The sequence below is a fragment of the Prunus avium genome, chromosome 1, assembly GCF_965620075.1.
Source record: "Prunus avium chromosome 1, drPruAviu1.hap1.1, whole genome shotgun sequence".
Taxonomy (NCBI): domain Eukaryota; kingdom Viridiplantae; phylum Streptophyta; class Magnoliopsida; order Rosales; family Rosaceae; genus Prunus; species Prunus avium.
The window spans coordinates 61,531,925-61,548,027 of record NC_142284.1 but is presented as its reverse complement, the minus strand read 5'-3'; the positions used below and the strand labels follow the sequence as shown (position 1 = coordinate 61,548,027).

The 16,103-nt window shown below is 34.7% G+C and overlaps 2 protein-coding genes across 5 annotated transcripts; both read left to right on the top strand.

The window, feature by feature from the left end:
• The first annotated feature begins 2,475 nt into the window (after nt 1-2,475).
• On the top strand, nt 2,476-9,262 carry ECT11 (evolutionarily conserved C-terminal region 11). Of its 4 annotated transcripts, none has more exons than XM_021968876.2 (10): nt 2,476-2,633; nt 3,558-3,612; nt 4,159-4,220; nt 4,916-4,994; nt 5,881-5,945; nt 6,066-6,431; nt 6,687-7,202; nt 7,369-7,581; nt 8,071-8,244; nt 8,809-9,262. In XM_021968876.2, the coding sequence occupies exons 2-10, from the start codon at nt 3,585-3,587 to the stop codon at nt 8,926-8,928; spliced, it is 1,623 nt and encodes a 540-aa protein (XP_021824568.2). In that variant the 5' UTR covers nt 2,476-2,633; nt 3,558-3,584; the 3' UTR covers nt 8,929-9,262. The 4 variants fall into 4 exon arrangements, with proteins under 4 accessions (XP_021824568.2, XP_021824567.2, XP_021824566.2 ...); XM_021968875.2 differs by having other exon boundaries at nt 5,878-5,945; XM_021968874.2 differs by having other exon boundaries at nt 4,916-5,072.
• Nucleotides 9,263-9,801: 539 nt separating this feature from the next.
• LOC110765595 (Pseudouridine synthase family protein) lies at nt 9,802-15,713 on the top strand. Its single transcript, XM_021968741.2, has 10 exons — nt 9,802-10,193; nt 10,578-10,634; nt 10,827-10,904; nt 12,896-12,949; nt 13,105-13,187; nt 13,564-13,663; nt 13,752-13,814; nt 14,089-14,334; nt 14,959-15,019; nt 15,130-15,713. The coding sequence occupies exons 1-10, from the start codon at nt 9,954-9,956 to the stop codon at nt 15,225-15,227; spliced, it is 1,080 nt and encodes a 359-aa protein (XP_021824433.1). The 5' UTR covers nt 9,802-9,953; the 3' UTR covers nt 15,228-15,713.
• The last annotated feature ends 390 nt before the right edge of the window (nt 15,714-16,103 follow it).

Sequence of the window (16,103 nt, the reverse complement as noted above, 5' to 3'; positions counted from 1 at the left end):
CAATGCTTTCCAACTTTCCCAACTCTCAAAGCATTTCATACTTGCAAATAAATAGGCTGCTCAAGGAATTTCCTCAAATCCATAAGTCAACTTATATTTTACTTGCGTAAATTATATATAAAAACAAACAAGCTCATAAAACACTTTTAATATTTCCTTCAAAATTCACATAAAGCTCATGCACACAAATGAAGAGCAAAACCATTCATTTCTCTTAAACGTATTAAAGACCGAAACCAATCATTTCTCCAACTTTCAACATAAATTATAAATATATATAGGTAACTTAATTAAATAAAATCGAAAAACCTTCATAAGTAATTCAAATCAAATCCCGAACTAAGACATAAGTATGAGAACCAATAATAACATCTCAAAAACTTTTACATGGAACAAATAACATGTTTATTAGAAATCTAATTGCATCAAATCCTCAACCAACTCAAGTAATAATAAGCAAAAGATTTAATTAAAACCCTTTAGAAACCAAAGCCACTCAGAAACACCTCATAACCATTTTGTCTTTATTGAGCCAATGTGGGGCTCATGACCTCTGATCTCCAATTCGAAAGTTTCTACAGATTCACAACGATTCACTCGACACTAGAGGTGTCACACCAGTAGTGTCGGGCCGGGCTAACACGTTTAGAATTGACCCTTTAATAAACTAGTTGTATCGGGATAACCTATTTATGAAAATCATCAATCCCGGCCTAAGATGACGACCCTAACCCATATGGAACAATGCTAGGCTCGTGTTAGGCCACTAAATGGGCCCCAAATTTGAATGTATTGCTTTTTTCTTCTTTTTTTTTTTGTAAATTTTTTTACAACGTCATTTAAATCTTTTTTGTACAACTTCATTTAAATCTTTTTTGTACATACTAACAATATTTATTATTTGTTTTAAAAAAAGTTCAATAACATTATTTGAAGTACATTTAAATAGATTTTAGCTAGATTATTGTTCGGGTTTTAAAAATTGAAACCTAAAAAACAAATAGACTTGAATTTAAGATATAAATATAATAATATTATGTATTATTTTTCTCTAAAACAAATATAATTTTATCAATGGCCTTTAATAGGGCTGGCTCGTTGGGCTTTAAGGCAGCACGACCCATGACGGGCCTCGGACTGACCCGACATATTAAGCCAAATTATCATGTCAAGCACTTAATCAGAATTACTATATTCAGATTACGCATAAGTACATGCTTGCTGGACGATCTTGATGACATGGGTGATTGATACAATAGATAATGTGAGTTTTTAACTTAATACAATTTTGTTGATGTGGTTTAATTTTAGCCATAAGATTAATCAAATGATTAAGATTCTTTTAAATGCGTATGAATTTACCGATGCTAAATATAGAGGCTTGAGATATTTGGATGACACATATTAACTTATCATTGCAAAAAGTAAAAAAAAAAGCTAAACTAAGAGTAAGGTATAAAATATTAAATAACGGAACTCAACATTATTGTATCAAAACACAAGACGGATTTTATAAGAAAAATATGGAATTTTGTATCAAACTCCATGGATATTATTAAAGTACAGTTTTGCGATCGCACACATTTTTATGCATAAGTTGTTGCATACTTAATGAAATTTCTCCGAATATACTTTAGATCTTATTCAAACTGATTTAATATAAGTGCTTAAGTTTGTAATATGCATGATGAAATAATATTACTTAAGTTAATACCAAATGAGTTTAATTTAATTATTTTTTCAATGACCATAATTACCAAAATGTTCATGGCACAACAAGAAGTTAACAGTTTCATTGACATAGTTATCGAAATGGTGTAAACTGAGACACAAAGTAAAAAGTATAGGGAGTAAAGTGAGACTCTCTAAAGTATACGAGTAAAGAAAGATTTGACAAATAGTAGAGGAGGCAAAGCAATAGTGAAGTCTTTTTATAAATAAATAAAATTTGGTGCAACTCATAAGTTTACGGAAGTATGAACTATAACCCTTTTTTTTTTCAATGTTAAATTGCAAAAACAGTTATTACGTCGTATCTTAAATGTATTCATATAGTAAAGGTAAATTGGCTCCCTCAGACAAAGTTCTGGGTTCAAGTCTTAGCATGCGTGTAGTGTGTGTGAGTTTAGTATACTATCGCCTTTTTCAATAGGCAAGCCTTGCTAAAATTTGAGAATTTTTGTTGACAACAAATTTGAGTTAAAGGATCACATCAAATTTTTGGGTTCAAAAGGCAAGCCTTGCTAAAAATGGAGACCCGAAGTAAGAGAAATTATTAAACCGACCCGAAGTAACAAATTTTCAAATCCCTCCAAACAACAAACGGGAAATTAATGAGAAGGCCCAATTCCCAAAACGTCGGCACCCGCTTCTTTGACCTCACTAATCCGACGGTCCAAAAGCGTTCTTCAAAAAACTAGGAACTAATCGTGACCGTCAGATCTTTCCTTTATTTCTTAAGGGCTTACAACACACAGTGCGTCAGTGCCGGTTCCCCTCCCACTTCTTCTACACAAACACAGTCCTTTCACTCAATTCACTCTCTGGAAAAACCGCGGCGCTTTTCTCAATCGCAAAAGCGGTTCTTCCTTTATCGCAGATCGGCTTCTGCTGTTTCGATCCGCGTTTCTTAGGTTCGTTTCTTCTCTCACTTAGTTTCTTTTAGTTCCTTTTAAGGTTTTTTGGTTCTTCAAAACGCTTGCCGTTCTGAATCATATAAGCGTCTGTTTCTCTATGAAATTCGGAACTAGTTTCAGTTTTCGTTTCAACAGATGAAGGAAGCCTCTAAATTCGACTGCATATCTCTTTTTTTTTTTTCAGGAAAATTTATTGTCATAAATCATTTTCGCTTCTTTTTTGGGTGCTTTTCTTGATAAATTATATATCTTTATTTAGAGTTGGATCTTTTTTTACCTAATTTAGTGTTTTTTTTCTTTTTGGCTTTTCTGCTTGTAGTATCGTCGAAACCGAACAAATTTTCTTGGGAAAGAAGGAAAGAAATATTTAAAAATTGAAAATTTCTGTTCTTATTTGTATTGATTTTAGCAAATCTTGGAAAACAAGAATTCCGAATTTCTCTGAAAAATATCTTCACTTTGAGATATTTCGTTTAAAAATCTAATTATTTTGTCCTCGTAACTTTCCGCTGAGATTTTTTTTGGTAAAACTTCCAATTTTGTTTTTAAAAAAAAAAATAAAGGAAGACGACCCACATGTCGTTATCTGAAGGAAAAGGGGAATCTAATGTTTTCCAAGGCAAATCGAATATTTCTTGGTTTTGCTACTGTGCGCCTCTTGCATAAGTTGCCCCTCACATTTTTTAAATCTCTTTTGAAATATATTATTTTTCGGTCAAATTTTAAATAAAGAAAACTTAAGGGTTAAGTTCATAGTGAATTTATAATTACAATAATTATTATTTTTTTAATTGGAAAGTTTAATCAGTTAGGGCAACACAGCTGGGCTTCTATAAGCACAAGGAGGAGAGAATAGTGCTTTCCCTTGTTACTAACCCTTGTTTGTTTGTTTTTGTTTTTTTTCCTGTTGTTCGGTTCTAGGTTTGAATTGTGTTTTAAGGATTGGTAATGGCTGGCGAAAAGAAAATTGAGAAAGGTATTTTATTTGTTCTTTTAGTTATTTATTCACCAAGTCCTTAGTGCAATTTGTTTGAACTTTTGGTAGAGAGTCATGTTTGCATAGTTCCTAGGTTGAAAGAATTTCCGGGGTTCATTCAATGAAGTGTTTGCTGCAAATAATTTTCAAAGCTGTAGATATGAGCTTTCATGAAAAAAAGTTCATTGGTTGTTGTATTGCAGCAGAACTCTCTTTTGCTCCGACAGTTGTATTTAATTGGTACTGCTGAAAAAAAAACAGTTGTTTTTCTCCCTCAGTTGCAAGGTTGCAATTTTTGTTTATCATATTGCAATCTTCTGGTGCATTGATGCTAACACTTGAATGTCTTTTTCGTATGATTTCTGTACTAAAATATCAGGTTTTTGATTTTCCAGAGTTATGCAATGTGATGATTGGTTTGAAATTTTGTTCAGTATGATGGACCAATTGATTTCAATTTCTGCGTACTTGATAGAAATATTCCTTTGGATGCAACAAGTGTTCTGTTTTTATAGTTGTATTGTTTTCTTGACTGTCTGTTTTCAGGAGAGCCTATATCCACTGTACTGACGGCAGATTCTGTTACTGGATTGAGTCAGCAAGAAGTGGTATGTCAAATCTTCCTTTTCTTAGTGTTTTAACTTTCACCTTTTCTCTCTCTCTCACTCTCTCTCTCTCTCTCTCTCTCTCTGTCTGATCATGTGTGTCCCCTCCATCTTTTCCCGTTATTTCTAGCTGTGCTTACTGTTTCGTAAATTGATTTGATGTTGTTGTCCATTAGTACCAACTTTGCTAAGATTGCAGTCATTGATGTGCATGAAAGTGTGTTTCACAGGCTTAAAGTATGAAATTTTCAGACTGTAAGTCGGGATGTTTATACTTATGGTGCTGAAACTTCGTTCTCTTCTCTGTGTTATAGAGAAGGGTAGAGCTTTAGAGGGAAGAGTTTACTTTTGGTTGTTGGAAGTATAGTTGTTGGCTTAAATGATTATAAGCTGCCATCTGGGATTCTTAATCTTTTGTACCTGAAGACCTGAATGAACCCAAACAGATTGAATTTTTTTTATTTGGATTTTCTTGCATACTTTATGGTCTGGGTCTGAATACAACTGACCTGACTTGGGTTTGTGTATCGATTTTTCTTCTGGATTGTTCTATCTCATTCAAAAAGATAGTTTTTTTTTCCTTATATATATTTGTTTTTATTTTTGTCGGTGAGAGCTCATGTTTAAGTTAATGTGTGGACTTTCGCTCAACTATAATTTTTTTCTTTGCCATTGTTCTTCTTGTATTTCTCTTGCAGGTATCTGGAAAAGACGGAATACCATCTGATTCAATCCCCTCCATGTCTTCTCTATTGGATTCCACCTCTAGCATCAAAGGTGAGACTGATCAAGATTCAGTTGGAGAGCATGGTGTTTACTATCAACCTACTAGCTGTTACAATTATTATTACCCAGGTTAGATGTGAAAATGATTTTTTGTATTTAATCTGATTTTTATAATGGTATATAGTTCTAGTTAGCCTCGAGAATTTGTATATTTCCTTTGAAAAAAGAAATATTTAGTGTCTAATTGAACCTCAAGTCAATAAATGGAAAGAGCATTGTAGTTATGGCATGCAAACGAAATAATCTTTTTCTTGCTATACTAAAATATGTTCCTTTAAAGGAACACTATACTACCTTACTAAAAATTGTGGTGTTTTGTTATCCCCCTATATCTACTCTTGGCAGAAGAGTAAACTTTGTCTTAGACAGGGTGGTAAATATCAGTAGGTCAATTGGCATACTTTTTTGAATATTCGTATTGGACAGTTTGGGATGCTCAGTCAGATTTTCCCCCACCCAGGTTGGGGTGTGATAAGGGGTGAATTGGCTGTTACTAGTCTGGACTAGTGTAACAAGGCTATCAGTTTGAGATTGAAGTATACAGTAGAAACATGAAACCCTTTATGAATGGTGTATGTAATACAGTTCTTGTTTGTTGAAACTCTCAAGTCGTATATATCATTAGAAACATGAAATCCTTTATTAGAAGTGTATGCAGTAAAAAACATGAAAACCTTTTTTGGAAGTGTATGCAATAAAAAACATGAAAACCTTTTTGGGAAGTGTATGCAATAAAAAACTTGAAAGCATTTAAGAAGAGTGCATCTAGTACAGTTTTGTTTGTTAAAGTTGTACTTTTAGTTAAACTACCTATGAATTCTTCATTGTATATTCATTTTCGTTAGAAAAAAAAATGAGACTCTTGTATATTTAGCAGGCTATAATGGATCGTTTACACAGATGGATGATCATGGTTATTTACACGCTAATAATCAGCATACGGTATGTTCTTCCTTTTTCTATATGTCAATCAGGTTTTGGAAGATCAAATTTTATCATGAATCTGTCCTTTGTGGTTGAACATGAAATGATTTTATTTTTATCACCTTTATGCTGATCCAGGGTGTGCAGTCAGACAATGGTTCAATGGTCTATTATCTTCCGGGTTATAACCCATATGCCCCGGGAACTCTTATGGGAATTGACAGCCAAGGTGTTGGTCAACAGCAGTATTTTCCTTCCTCAGGGTATATGCAACCTCCTGTTTCCTATGGTTCAGAAGCTGCGCCTTGTTATTCATGGGATACAACATTTGTTGGTGACGTCTCTACTGCAGCGAATTCTGGTTTTGGAAATGTAAAGGTCGGTCCAGGTTCTGCTGCTTTGTCTAAGTCGGGTGGCTTTATCTCAACTAAAACCAATGGCAATCTTCCTAGCAGATTTTCCAAGTCTCTCCCTCATACACAACCCTTGAAATCATTAAACAAGGTTTGCAGTTTGCATAATTTTTCTGTGCAACTTTGATTCGGTAACATTATGGTTTTGATAATTTTTCACGTTATCACTCAACTTATTGCTTCACTTTATTTGTTACTGTAGTGGGTGGCTTTGCTGTGTAAGTGTTAGAGAAGATTCCTGCATTTGCTTTAGACCATTAATAGGATGTTATGTGTTGTATTGTATTTGCTTGACATGAATAGCCTTCGAAATGTTGATATAGAACTTTTGAATCTTATTCTACAGGTACCTCATTTGGGCAATGATTTCTCAGCGGGTCTTTTGAAGGGGTACAACCCAGCTGGAAGGTTCTCATCATTTGCTAACCAGAAGTATGGTCTTTTTCCTCCAAATGGTCACCTGAACTACAAATCTAATGCGAGAATTTTGAATGGAAATGATAGATTTAAGTCCAGGGAAAACTATAACAGGAATGAAGATTTTGAATCCTCAACTGAGCTGACACGTGGTCCAAGGTCCCGAAACAAGAGTCCTCCTTTAGATTCAGCAATTGAGAAGGACGAACTATCGTTTACAGTCCATAGAGATCAATATAATCTACCAGATTTTCATACTGGTTATGAAAAAGCGAAGTTTTATGTCATCAAGTCTTACAGTGAGGATGACGTCCATAAGTCCATTAAATATGATGTTTGGGCCAGCACTCCAAACGGCAATAAAAAACTAGATGCGTCATTTCGTGATGCTGAATCAAAATCTAGGGAGACAGGCACCCAGTGCCCCATCTTCCTCTTCTTCTCGGTGAGTTTGATATATGCAATAATTGATATGAGTTGACATTGTAGGATGTGGGATCCATGTCACACATTTTCACATTAATATGTCTTGCTTTTTTGGGTTATTGAATTTTTTGTTATGTGGTATGCTCGGTAATACAATGAGATTGAACTCTTATTCTCATTCTCAGGTAAATGGAAGTGGACAGTTTATTGGCCTAGCTGAGATGGCTGGCCAGGTGGATTTCAATAAAGATATGGATTTCTGGCAAGTTGACAAGTGGAGTGGTTTCTTCCCAGTAAAATGGCATGTAATAAAGGACATACCTAACACTCAATTGCGGCATATTATCCTTGAAAATAATGATAACAGACCTGTAACTTTTACCCGGGACACTCAAGAGGTACTACTTTGTTTTTTGTTTTCCATTGGTTACATTGTATTTTAAATAACTTTATGTTATATACTAATGAAAGTTTGCTAGGTCTTGCTTTGGTTAGATTTGTTATTTTGTTTTTAGTTTGTGCATTGAAACACTGAAACATAATGCGCATTGATGACGAGTCTGTCAAATTATTAAGCATTTTTGGTCCTTAAGTTGAGGTTGTGCTATACGCATGATGTGTAAATTATGTTTCGTTCAGGTCTTGCTTTGGATTTGTTTTTTAGTGTTTCTTTTTATTTTGTGCATTGAAACATAGTTCACATTGATTACAAGTCTGTTAAATTATGCATTTTTGTCCTTAAGTCAAGGTTGTGCTATACGCATGATGTGTAAATTATGTTTTGTTTTCCTTGTTTTCTCTGTTGGATGTTCAGATTGTTCTTTGCTCCATTGTTTTTGTTGTGTTTGTAATTTAGACACTGTTCTTTTGTGTTTTATAATTTTCAGATTGGACTGAAGCAAGGTTTGGAAATGCTGAACATATTTAAAAGCTACACAGCTAAAACATCATTGTTAGATGATTTTAATTTCTATGAGGATCGAGAAAAGTCTCTGAAAGCCAAGAGGAGCAGTAAGCCTGCAACTTTGAAGATGGAAACTTATGACAATAATGATATTAATGTAAGTTCTGTTTTTCCTGGTTTAATATTGGGCACTACATCTACATCCTTCATTAGATTTTCTTATTTGCAAGCAATGCACTAAACCCAGGACACTGTAAACACTGCTTATGCTTATGTGTCGTATGACTATTATTTGGTTGATTTGTATTTTATTGGCATATTTTAGGCTGTTCCAATTATATTGAAGATTAAGGTTTAAGCTACCATTCATCAATAAAAAAATAAAATAAAATGATATAGAAAAAAGGTAGATTAGGGTTGAATGGTATTTTGCCGATGTTTTTAAGGGGTGGGCTTGTTCGGTTGGTTGTGGTTAGTGATGAAATCTTCATCCGCAAAAAATAGTGAACGATAGAACAATAGCGCGTTTTCACTTTGAGATATTTTTCCTCCAAAGTTAAAAGATGTTTTGGAGATACCACTCAGACAAAAAATAGTGGAAGTGAAATGTTCTTTTGTTCACTATTTTTGGTTAATGCTTAAATGTTCCTACTTTTCTTTATCATCTAAATAGCTGTTAAAGTAGAGTTTGAATTTCTAACTTCATTGCCACATTTTGCAGAAACATATAAATGCAGGAGGGAGAAACGTTGATGATGAATCAGCTGGAATAAGGATGGCTTCCGATCGAGGATCTCTCATTTCACTCACCAAAAATCTATCCCTCAATGGTTGCCCATGATGGATGAAGAATGGGTTAAGGACTGCATATACATTCCTTGTCTGCACTTAGGCATTTTGTGAGTTAGTCAAAGCACCTTAGGTCTAGAGATTTTGTTTCTTCCTTGGTTCTCTTTTTTGTTTTGTTTTTCAGTCTATGTTATATTTTTCTTTCCTGGTTTTCTATCTAGCTGGTGTGCGTGTTTAGTTTTTATTTTTATTTTTATTTTTTAGTTTCTTGTGTCAGTTAGATGGTGAGTAGTAGTGATTCAAGTTAAATTTCTGGTGAACAATTGTCTTTTTTCCCTCACTCTTATAACAGATTAATTGAAGTGTCTGCGTTTTTGTTTTTCCTATATCATAATTAATGGATGTCTATAAATCACAACCATTTGAGTTTAATTTTCTTGATTCCTTTTTGGTGGTTATCTGAGTTAATATTACTGCAGTTGAACTTGACAAACTGCTCGTCTCACAATGACCGTATCTTGAATCTCAAAATTTACGCCCCTCCAACCGCATAACGATTTGTGTTTGGCTAGAAAGCCCAAATCATATTGGACTCGCCCCCAATTGAGTGATTCGAGCACCGAACACATTGTTGGATTGGTTTAGTATTATCATCTCCAGTCCAATGCAATACAAGCAATTTAAGGGCATCAAAGTAATTTAATAATTAAAATTTAAAGTAATTTAATAATTAAAATTAATTTTAATAGGGTCAATTATTATTTTTTGGGTTTGTTTATAGAAATTAAATGGTGTATGGTTTATTTATAGTTTTAGTTGCACTTTAAGGGCATCAAAGTAATTTAATAATCAAAATTAATTTTAATAGGGTCAATTATTATTTTTTGGGTTTGTTTATAGAAATTAACTGGTTTCTTGTTTACTGTCAATCCTGGTTTTGGTTTGATATAGTCCTCCATCCAAACAGTAGCTAAAAGCCCTTAAACCCTGTTTTCCTAACGTTCGAAACTTCACACTCGCAAAACCCTAGCAGACTTCAATTTACTGTTCGGGGCCTGAGAAATTGCTCCAAAATCAATGACAGAAAATTTGAAGCACCCACTAGATAGTATTAGTAGCTCCCATTCTCCGCATAGGCCTTCAAAGATTTCCAAAACCACCGACGATCTCAGCGACGACGAACAACAACAACAACCCGAATCGATGAGCCAACGCCCTGGAATTCAACGGTATCTACTCGCAATAGAGTACATTGGGACTCGCTTCTCGGGGTCTCAGCAACAGTCCAATTGCCGTACAGTAGTTGGCGTTCTTGAGGTGATTCAATGAAGTTTGACTTTTATTATCTTTGTTTGCAAAAAGAAAATCAACAGACAGAAGTTCATGAAATAATAATGTGCTCTGATTTCTGTTTGGTTGGTGAGAAAATGGAGGAAGTTAAACACATAGGTATTTAATATTTATGATACTTTATTTTCTCCGTCTGGGTGATGATAGAAAATACGAAAAAAATAAATTAGAAAACTACATTTATGAATATTATGTTTTTGGTTACTAGTGGAAATTTCGTTACTTTTGAGTTCTGTTGTCCTTTCATTTCCTTCCTTGTCTCTGCAACTAATGGGATCCTTGAGCTGCGGTTTATGCTTTATTCGAAATGCTATTTTTATTCCAAATCAAGTGGTTCTTTTATTTGTGTAGGAGGCTTTTCACAAATTTATTGGCCAGCCGGTTTCAATATTCTGTTCAAGTCGAACTGTAAGTCTATTTTGTATTTACTGGTGACTTTCTTGTATTTGGGGTGTATTACCACTGTTTTCTTCTCCTTTTAATCTTATTAAAGTATATAGGATTACTAGTATTAAGTGCCACTTTGTTGCGGTTGTTTTCTAGCATGCATTACATTTAGTGGGAAATGAGGTGGATGCATTCTGTTTTTTGTTGTTGTAGGATGCAGGAGTCCATGCCTTGTCGAATGTTTGTCATGTAGATGTTGAGCGCATAAGCAAAAGGAAGCCTGGTGAAGTGGTATGTCTTTTTTAAAACTAGTATATTATATTATCTATGCACTGCGTATCATAGGACAAATGAAGTTTGAACTTTTTCTTAGATTTATGGAGTTAGTGAGGAAATAGTAAAACTCCTCTTCTTAACAAATAAAGAAAAATAAAGTTTGAGTTAACCAATTTGAGAAGTCCCATTTCTTTCTTATTTTTACCTTCAAGATTCAAATGGTGGTTTTGATTTGAAGGTCTGTGATATAATCACTTCGTGGTGAAGCTGTCTCGTTCCATTGAGGTCACAGTTAAATTTGATGTTGTCTGATCAATCTGTTACAGAAGCAGCATACTTATGAATTGCACGTAAATTTCAAAGACTTTTTAGTTGAAGAAAGTGTGTACATGATAGTTTTTGTCTTTTAATATCCCTATTTTGGTATTCGGCTTGGGGTAGAATATTTGCCTCTGATAACCTGGAGAAGGGGAGGATCATTTTGTTGCATCTGGTAAAATTCAGAGGAATCAGTTCACCACTTCATGTTACACTGCCAGGTGACCATAGAATTGTGGGGTTCTTTCCTTACCTTTTATGGTGTGGTGGGTCATTCCTAGATCAACAAGAGACTTCTCATGGTCCTACAGGGTTTACAAAGTTAGTAGGGAGTTTAGATATTGTTGGCTCATGGCTCCCTTGTGTAAAGGAAAGGAAAGGAAAGGAAAAATAGTTGTTTGTTTGAGAATGTGCAGGTCCCAATGGGGTAGTTTAGAGGCATTTTGCATATCGTGTCTTTTGGACCAGAGGGAACCTTTCTTTCGAGCATTTTTTTTTTTGTAGTTTAGGAGAGCCTTTGACTTTAATTCTATGAACTAGAGAGTGAGAATTGATTGAGGATGTGTTGCAATGGGGAGTTCTACGGGCATATAGACTTTTGGTACCTGTTAAACAGGGTTATGTGCACTTTAACACTACAATTCCTCATGCAACTGATTCTACGTTTGAACAACGTCACTCCTATTTATTTTGGTTTTCAAATCTCATTTGAATCTTGATTGGTAGATGTAGCTTTGATTTGAGTCCTTCAGTTAGTTCACTACAACATTCTACTACAAGATAAATTATTTCACGACTGAATATGTAGCTAGTCACTGTGGTTATCATTTAAAGTTTGAGTCTCGAAATTCAAGATGATTGGCAGTCAGATCGTTAGTTAATCTCCTGTTTTTTTTAAAAAAATCCTTCATCAAATCCCAACTTGATTTGATCTCAAGCACCAGATCATCTTCATGATCACAATCTGTTGCCTTTGTCCAATTTGCCACAAGGGTTAGTCCAATTGACGGTCACAATATTGATCCGGCATTATCATGCATTCACATGGTGATAACATCAAATATTTATAATTGACTGCACACAAAATTTCATGAGTACCACATGTATGAGGTGTCACTTTATAAATTAATCCATCTTTATTCTCTTTCCTATGTGAGACTTTTACTCATATTTCCTGCAGGCTTTCTTCATCCTCTGAAAAATCAAAACAACAAAAACCGTGATTATATTATGAGTCAACAACACTTTACATAATTGACATTATTATAGTCAGATTTCCAAGTTATTGGCAACTTAACATAAGGTTTTGAAGCATTTGTTCTCTAGTTTCTCTTGGCTCTGTTGCCATGATATAAGATTGTTGAATTGTCCTATTGTGTCCCTCTCCTTATGCCATTGCCTGAATCACTTTACCAACGGCTTTGTATTTTGATATGATCGTTTGTATGAATTTACATGCATCCACAAGGAAATCTCAAAGCATTTTGAAGACTTTTTGTTGTATTCGTTCTTAAGTTGATTTTAGTTTAGTTTTGCTAAACATTCTTTTCTATTTCAGGTCACTTTTTAAAAATTTAAATTTTCTTTGTAGTTTGTGTCTGCCGGATAAGGTAGAAGAATTATGAAGATGTTGTATTTGAACACTTCTGGTTGCTGTAAAAGTTACTTTTATTTCTGTTGAAGTGCAGTTAGAACCCCATGAACCTGCAGTAGTCAAAAGAGCTGTGAATCATTTCTTACAGGTGTGGTTTGTTTTGATTTGTTGAAACACAAAAATATCAGATTGGAAACTCAGTTTGACTATATATCTGGAATTGCGGATCTGAAACCACAGCCAATTGATACTTGAAGTTTTGCTTTAATGATGAGATTCTGACACTTTGTTTTGTTCCATCAGAAGAATGAAGGTGACGTAATGGTGATTGATGTTCGAAGTGTGCCAGTTAATTTTCATGCTCGATATAAAGCCCAAGAGCGCACGTAGGTACTCATGAATCTAAAATTATGTAAAAATAATGTACAATCTAAGGTCCTGGACTCATATCTGTGTTATTAATGGTACGCATGCAGATTTTTCTATACACATTTGACTTGAGTGTATAACTTTGAAGTTAGTCTGGTAAATGTAAACTAGGTTGCAGCTAGGTGCCATTTCACACAGCATGGTGGTATCCACCAGAGAAAATGCTGTAGAATGAATCATTACCTTCCAATGGTTGAGTTACAGTAAGCTATTACTGTTAAAATATTTAACATGACAGTAATAATGATGTAGTTAGGCCTGCTTTATGTATGATCATATTTAATGAACCATATAGGGAAATTGTTTGATTTGGTTCGTTCGAATTTTCTTCAGGTACTTCTACCGCTTGCTGTCTGGGGCAGAGCCTTTGTCAACCTTTGAAAAAGACCGGGCATGGCATGTACCAGAAGAGCTGAATCTTCGAGCTATGCAGGTTCATTAACAGTTTTCAAAATATTATGCTTGCTTCAAATATATCTGGTCATTAGATTATCATGTCCAATGCAATTTCATTTATGCAGGAAGCATGCAAAGTTCTGGTTGGACATCATGATTTTAGTTCCTTTAGGGCAGCAGGTTGTCAGGTTGTTCCTTACCTCCTAATTAGTTAGGATTTAATAATTTTTCTCCCCTTGTTCTTGTTGGTGATGTTATTCTATGAGTTGACATCTTTATATATATCTAAACGCATGTTGGCTGCCTTGCTTTTGACATTATACCATAACATACTCAATCTAGCTTGTCTTGCATATTCTTTGGTTTTATTGCCTGTCGGTTGGACATTCTCTAAATATCCTTTTTTATTTTATTTTATAAGGAAAAGACTTTTGTAATGTTTTAAAACTACGTTATTTACAGGCAAAATCACCAATCAGAACATTAGATGAACTTTATGTGTCTGAGGTAGTGTCAACTCCTTGCTTTCCATCAATAATGGAGAGGAAACAAAACAATTTAGAGGAAGATCCTCATGCCAGCACGAACAAATCTGAGACTGACCCACCCCCTAGTTTCAATGGAGGGGCTGATCTAGGATTTGGCTTGAGAAAAAAACAACGTTGCTTTGTGGTAACAGCACGAGCACGCGCTTTTCTATATCACCAGGTCGAGGTTCTGCTTTCTAAACGTCAAATTTTTAATGATTATTTTAATGGCCTGCAGTACGTTCTCTAGATTTCCGCCCTTAGGGTGACGGTCATGTTTTTTGAGTTTGTTTTGTTTTTGGTTACTTTTGAGTTTATACTTTATAGCTTCTTATAGTATTCAGGTCCCCTATCACTGTACCACCATACCCCGTAAAATTACCTACAAATTTTTCATTAGGTGACTTGTGAACAGATAATTAACAGGGTTTCAATTGCAGTATACATCTAAATAGAATTTTGTTTACTTTGGCTTAAACATTATCCTTTTCTCATTCCTGAGTTCTCTAGTTTTTTATGTTGTAAATGCCTATGCAACTTTGAGCATTCATAGTTGGTCTTTGGGGTATTTGTGCCCCATTTGGCACCGTGGTATGAATTCTACAGAAACGTCTAAATTAGCTTCAACGGTTCAATTATTTTTGGAACAAGGTTTTTTTTTTCTTTCCAACTGATGCGAACTAAAATTCAGAGTTGTAGCTCTAAGTAATTGGAAATTCATCTTGGAGTCTTATTGTAGTCCGTCGTCCTACCCTCAGTTCAAGTCGTTCTGGACCTTTTACTGAGATTGTTGAGATTTATGCAGGTTAGACTGCTTGTTGGTGTACTGAAAGCTGTTGGGACTGGAGATTTAAAAGTACCTGATGGTGGGGTGCATCAAATTATTATTATTATTTTTAAATTCTTTGTATTTTGATTGTTTTCTTGTGATGAATGAACTAACAGTTTTCTTTCCTGATAAAAATGGAATTTTCAGTTGAGAGAATCTTGAATGCAAAGACAGTGACTGCTGCTAGTCCCATGGCGCCTGCTTGTGGTCTATATCTTGGACATGTAAAATACGATTTGCCCTGAGAGGAAAACTGTAACTCTGTCAGATGTTTACAATGGACTTCTGCGGAATCTTAAAGAAGATGCGTAATCAGGGCTTGTGTTCAGGGTAAACTTTCTATCTTTGAACCAGTTCCAGTATTCTTGGGACGGACACTTGCTCCAATTCTTCAAAGCAGACAGTAGATATTTGTGATCCAAATTTCAAGGGTTATACCCTACGCCAATACTTCACAGCCTACAGTAGACATTGGTGATTCAAATTTCTCAACTGAGTTCGTAAACACCGGAAGCATTTGTAAGCGGTAGATGTCAATTTAATGGTTGGAAATTTGTAAACAATTGCAGGTAAACTATGTTTTATGTCCCAAAAGTATGGATTGCCATTGCTAATACTATCAGCGTCGGCGCAACAAAGAAACATGCTGCCTGTTTTGTACTTTGGTTGCATGTAAACTTTGTGTTAAGATCATCTTGTACATTTTTGTACTCCAAAAACCACAGGTGAAGTAACTTAAATAAGGAAACTTACTCAACCCTAAACCCCAATAGACTTAACCAAAAATTGACCCTCCTTCCCTCTTAAATTCGAGAATCCCATGGGTGGGCACAGTATGGATTGGATCATTTTCACCTCAACACCACGACCGAACCAATTGCAATATAATAATTTGATTCATGTAAACAAACAATTTCATGTAAAATCAAGGTTTTAGAACTTTTCATCTTCCACCAATCAGAAAATACAATTTGCAACCATTCCACATTGATCTCATGAAAAGCGTTGTGAGCCTTTTTTTTTTTTTTTTTTTGTGATGAAATGGGGGGGAAAAAACCCCAAAGAACAACTAAACTTTATCAATAGGAATCTGACGGGCTCGAGGGGCCCCTATCAAGTCA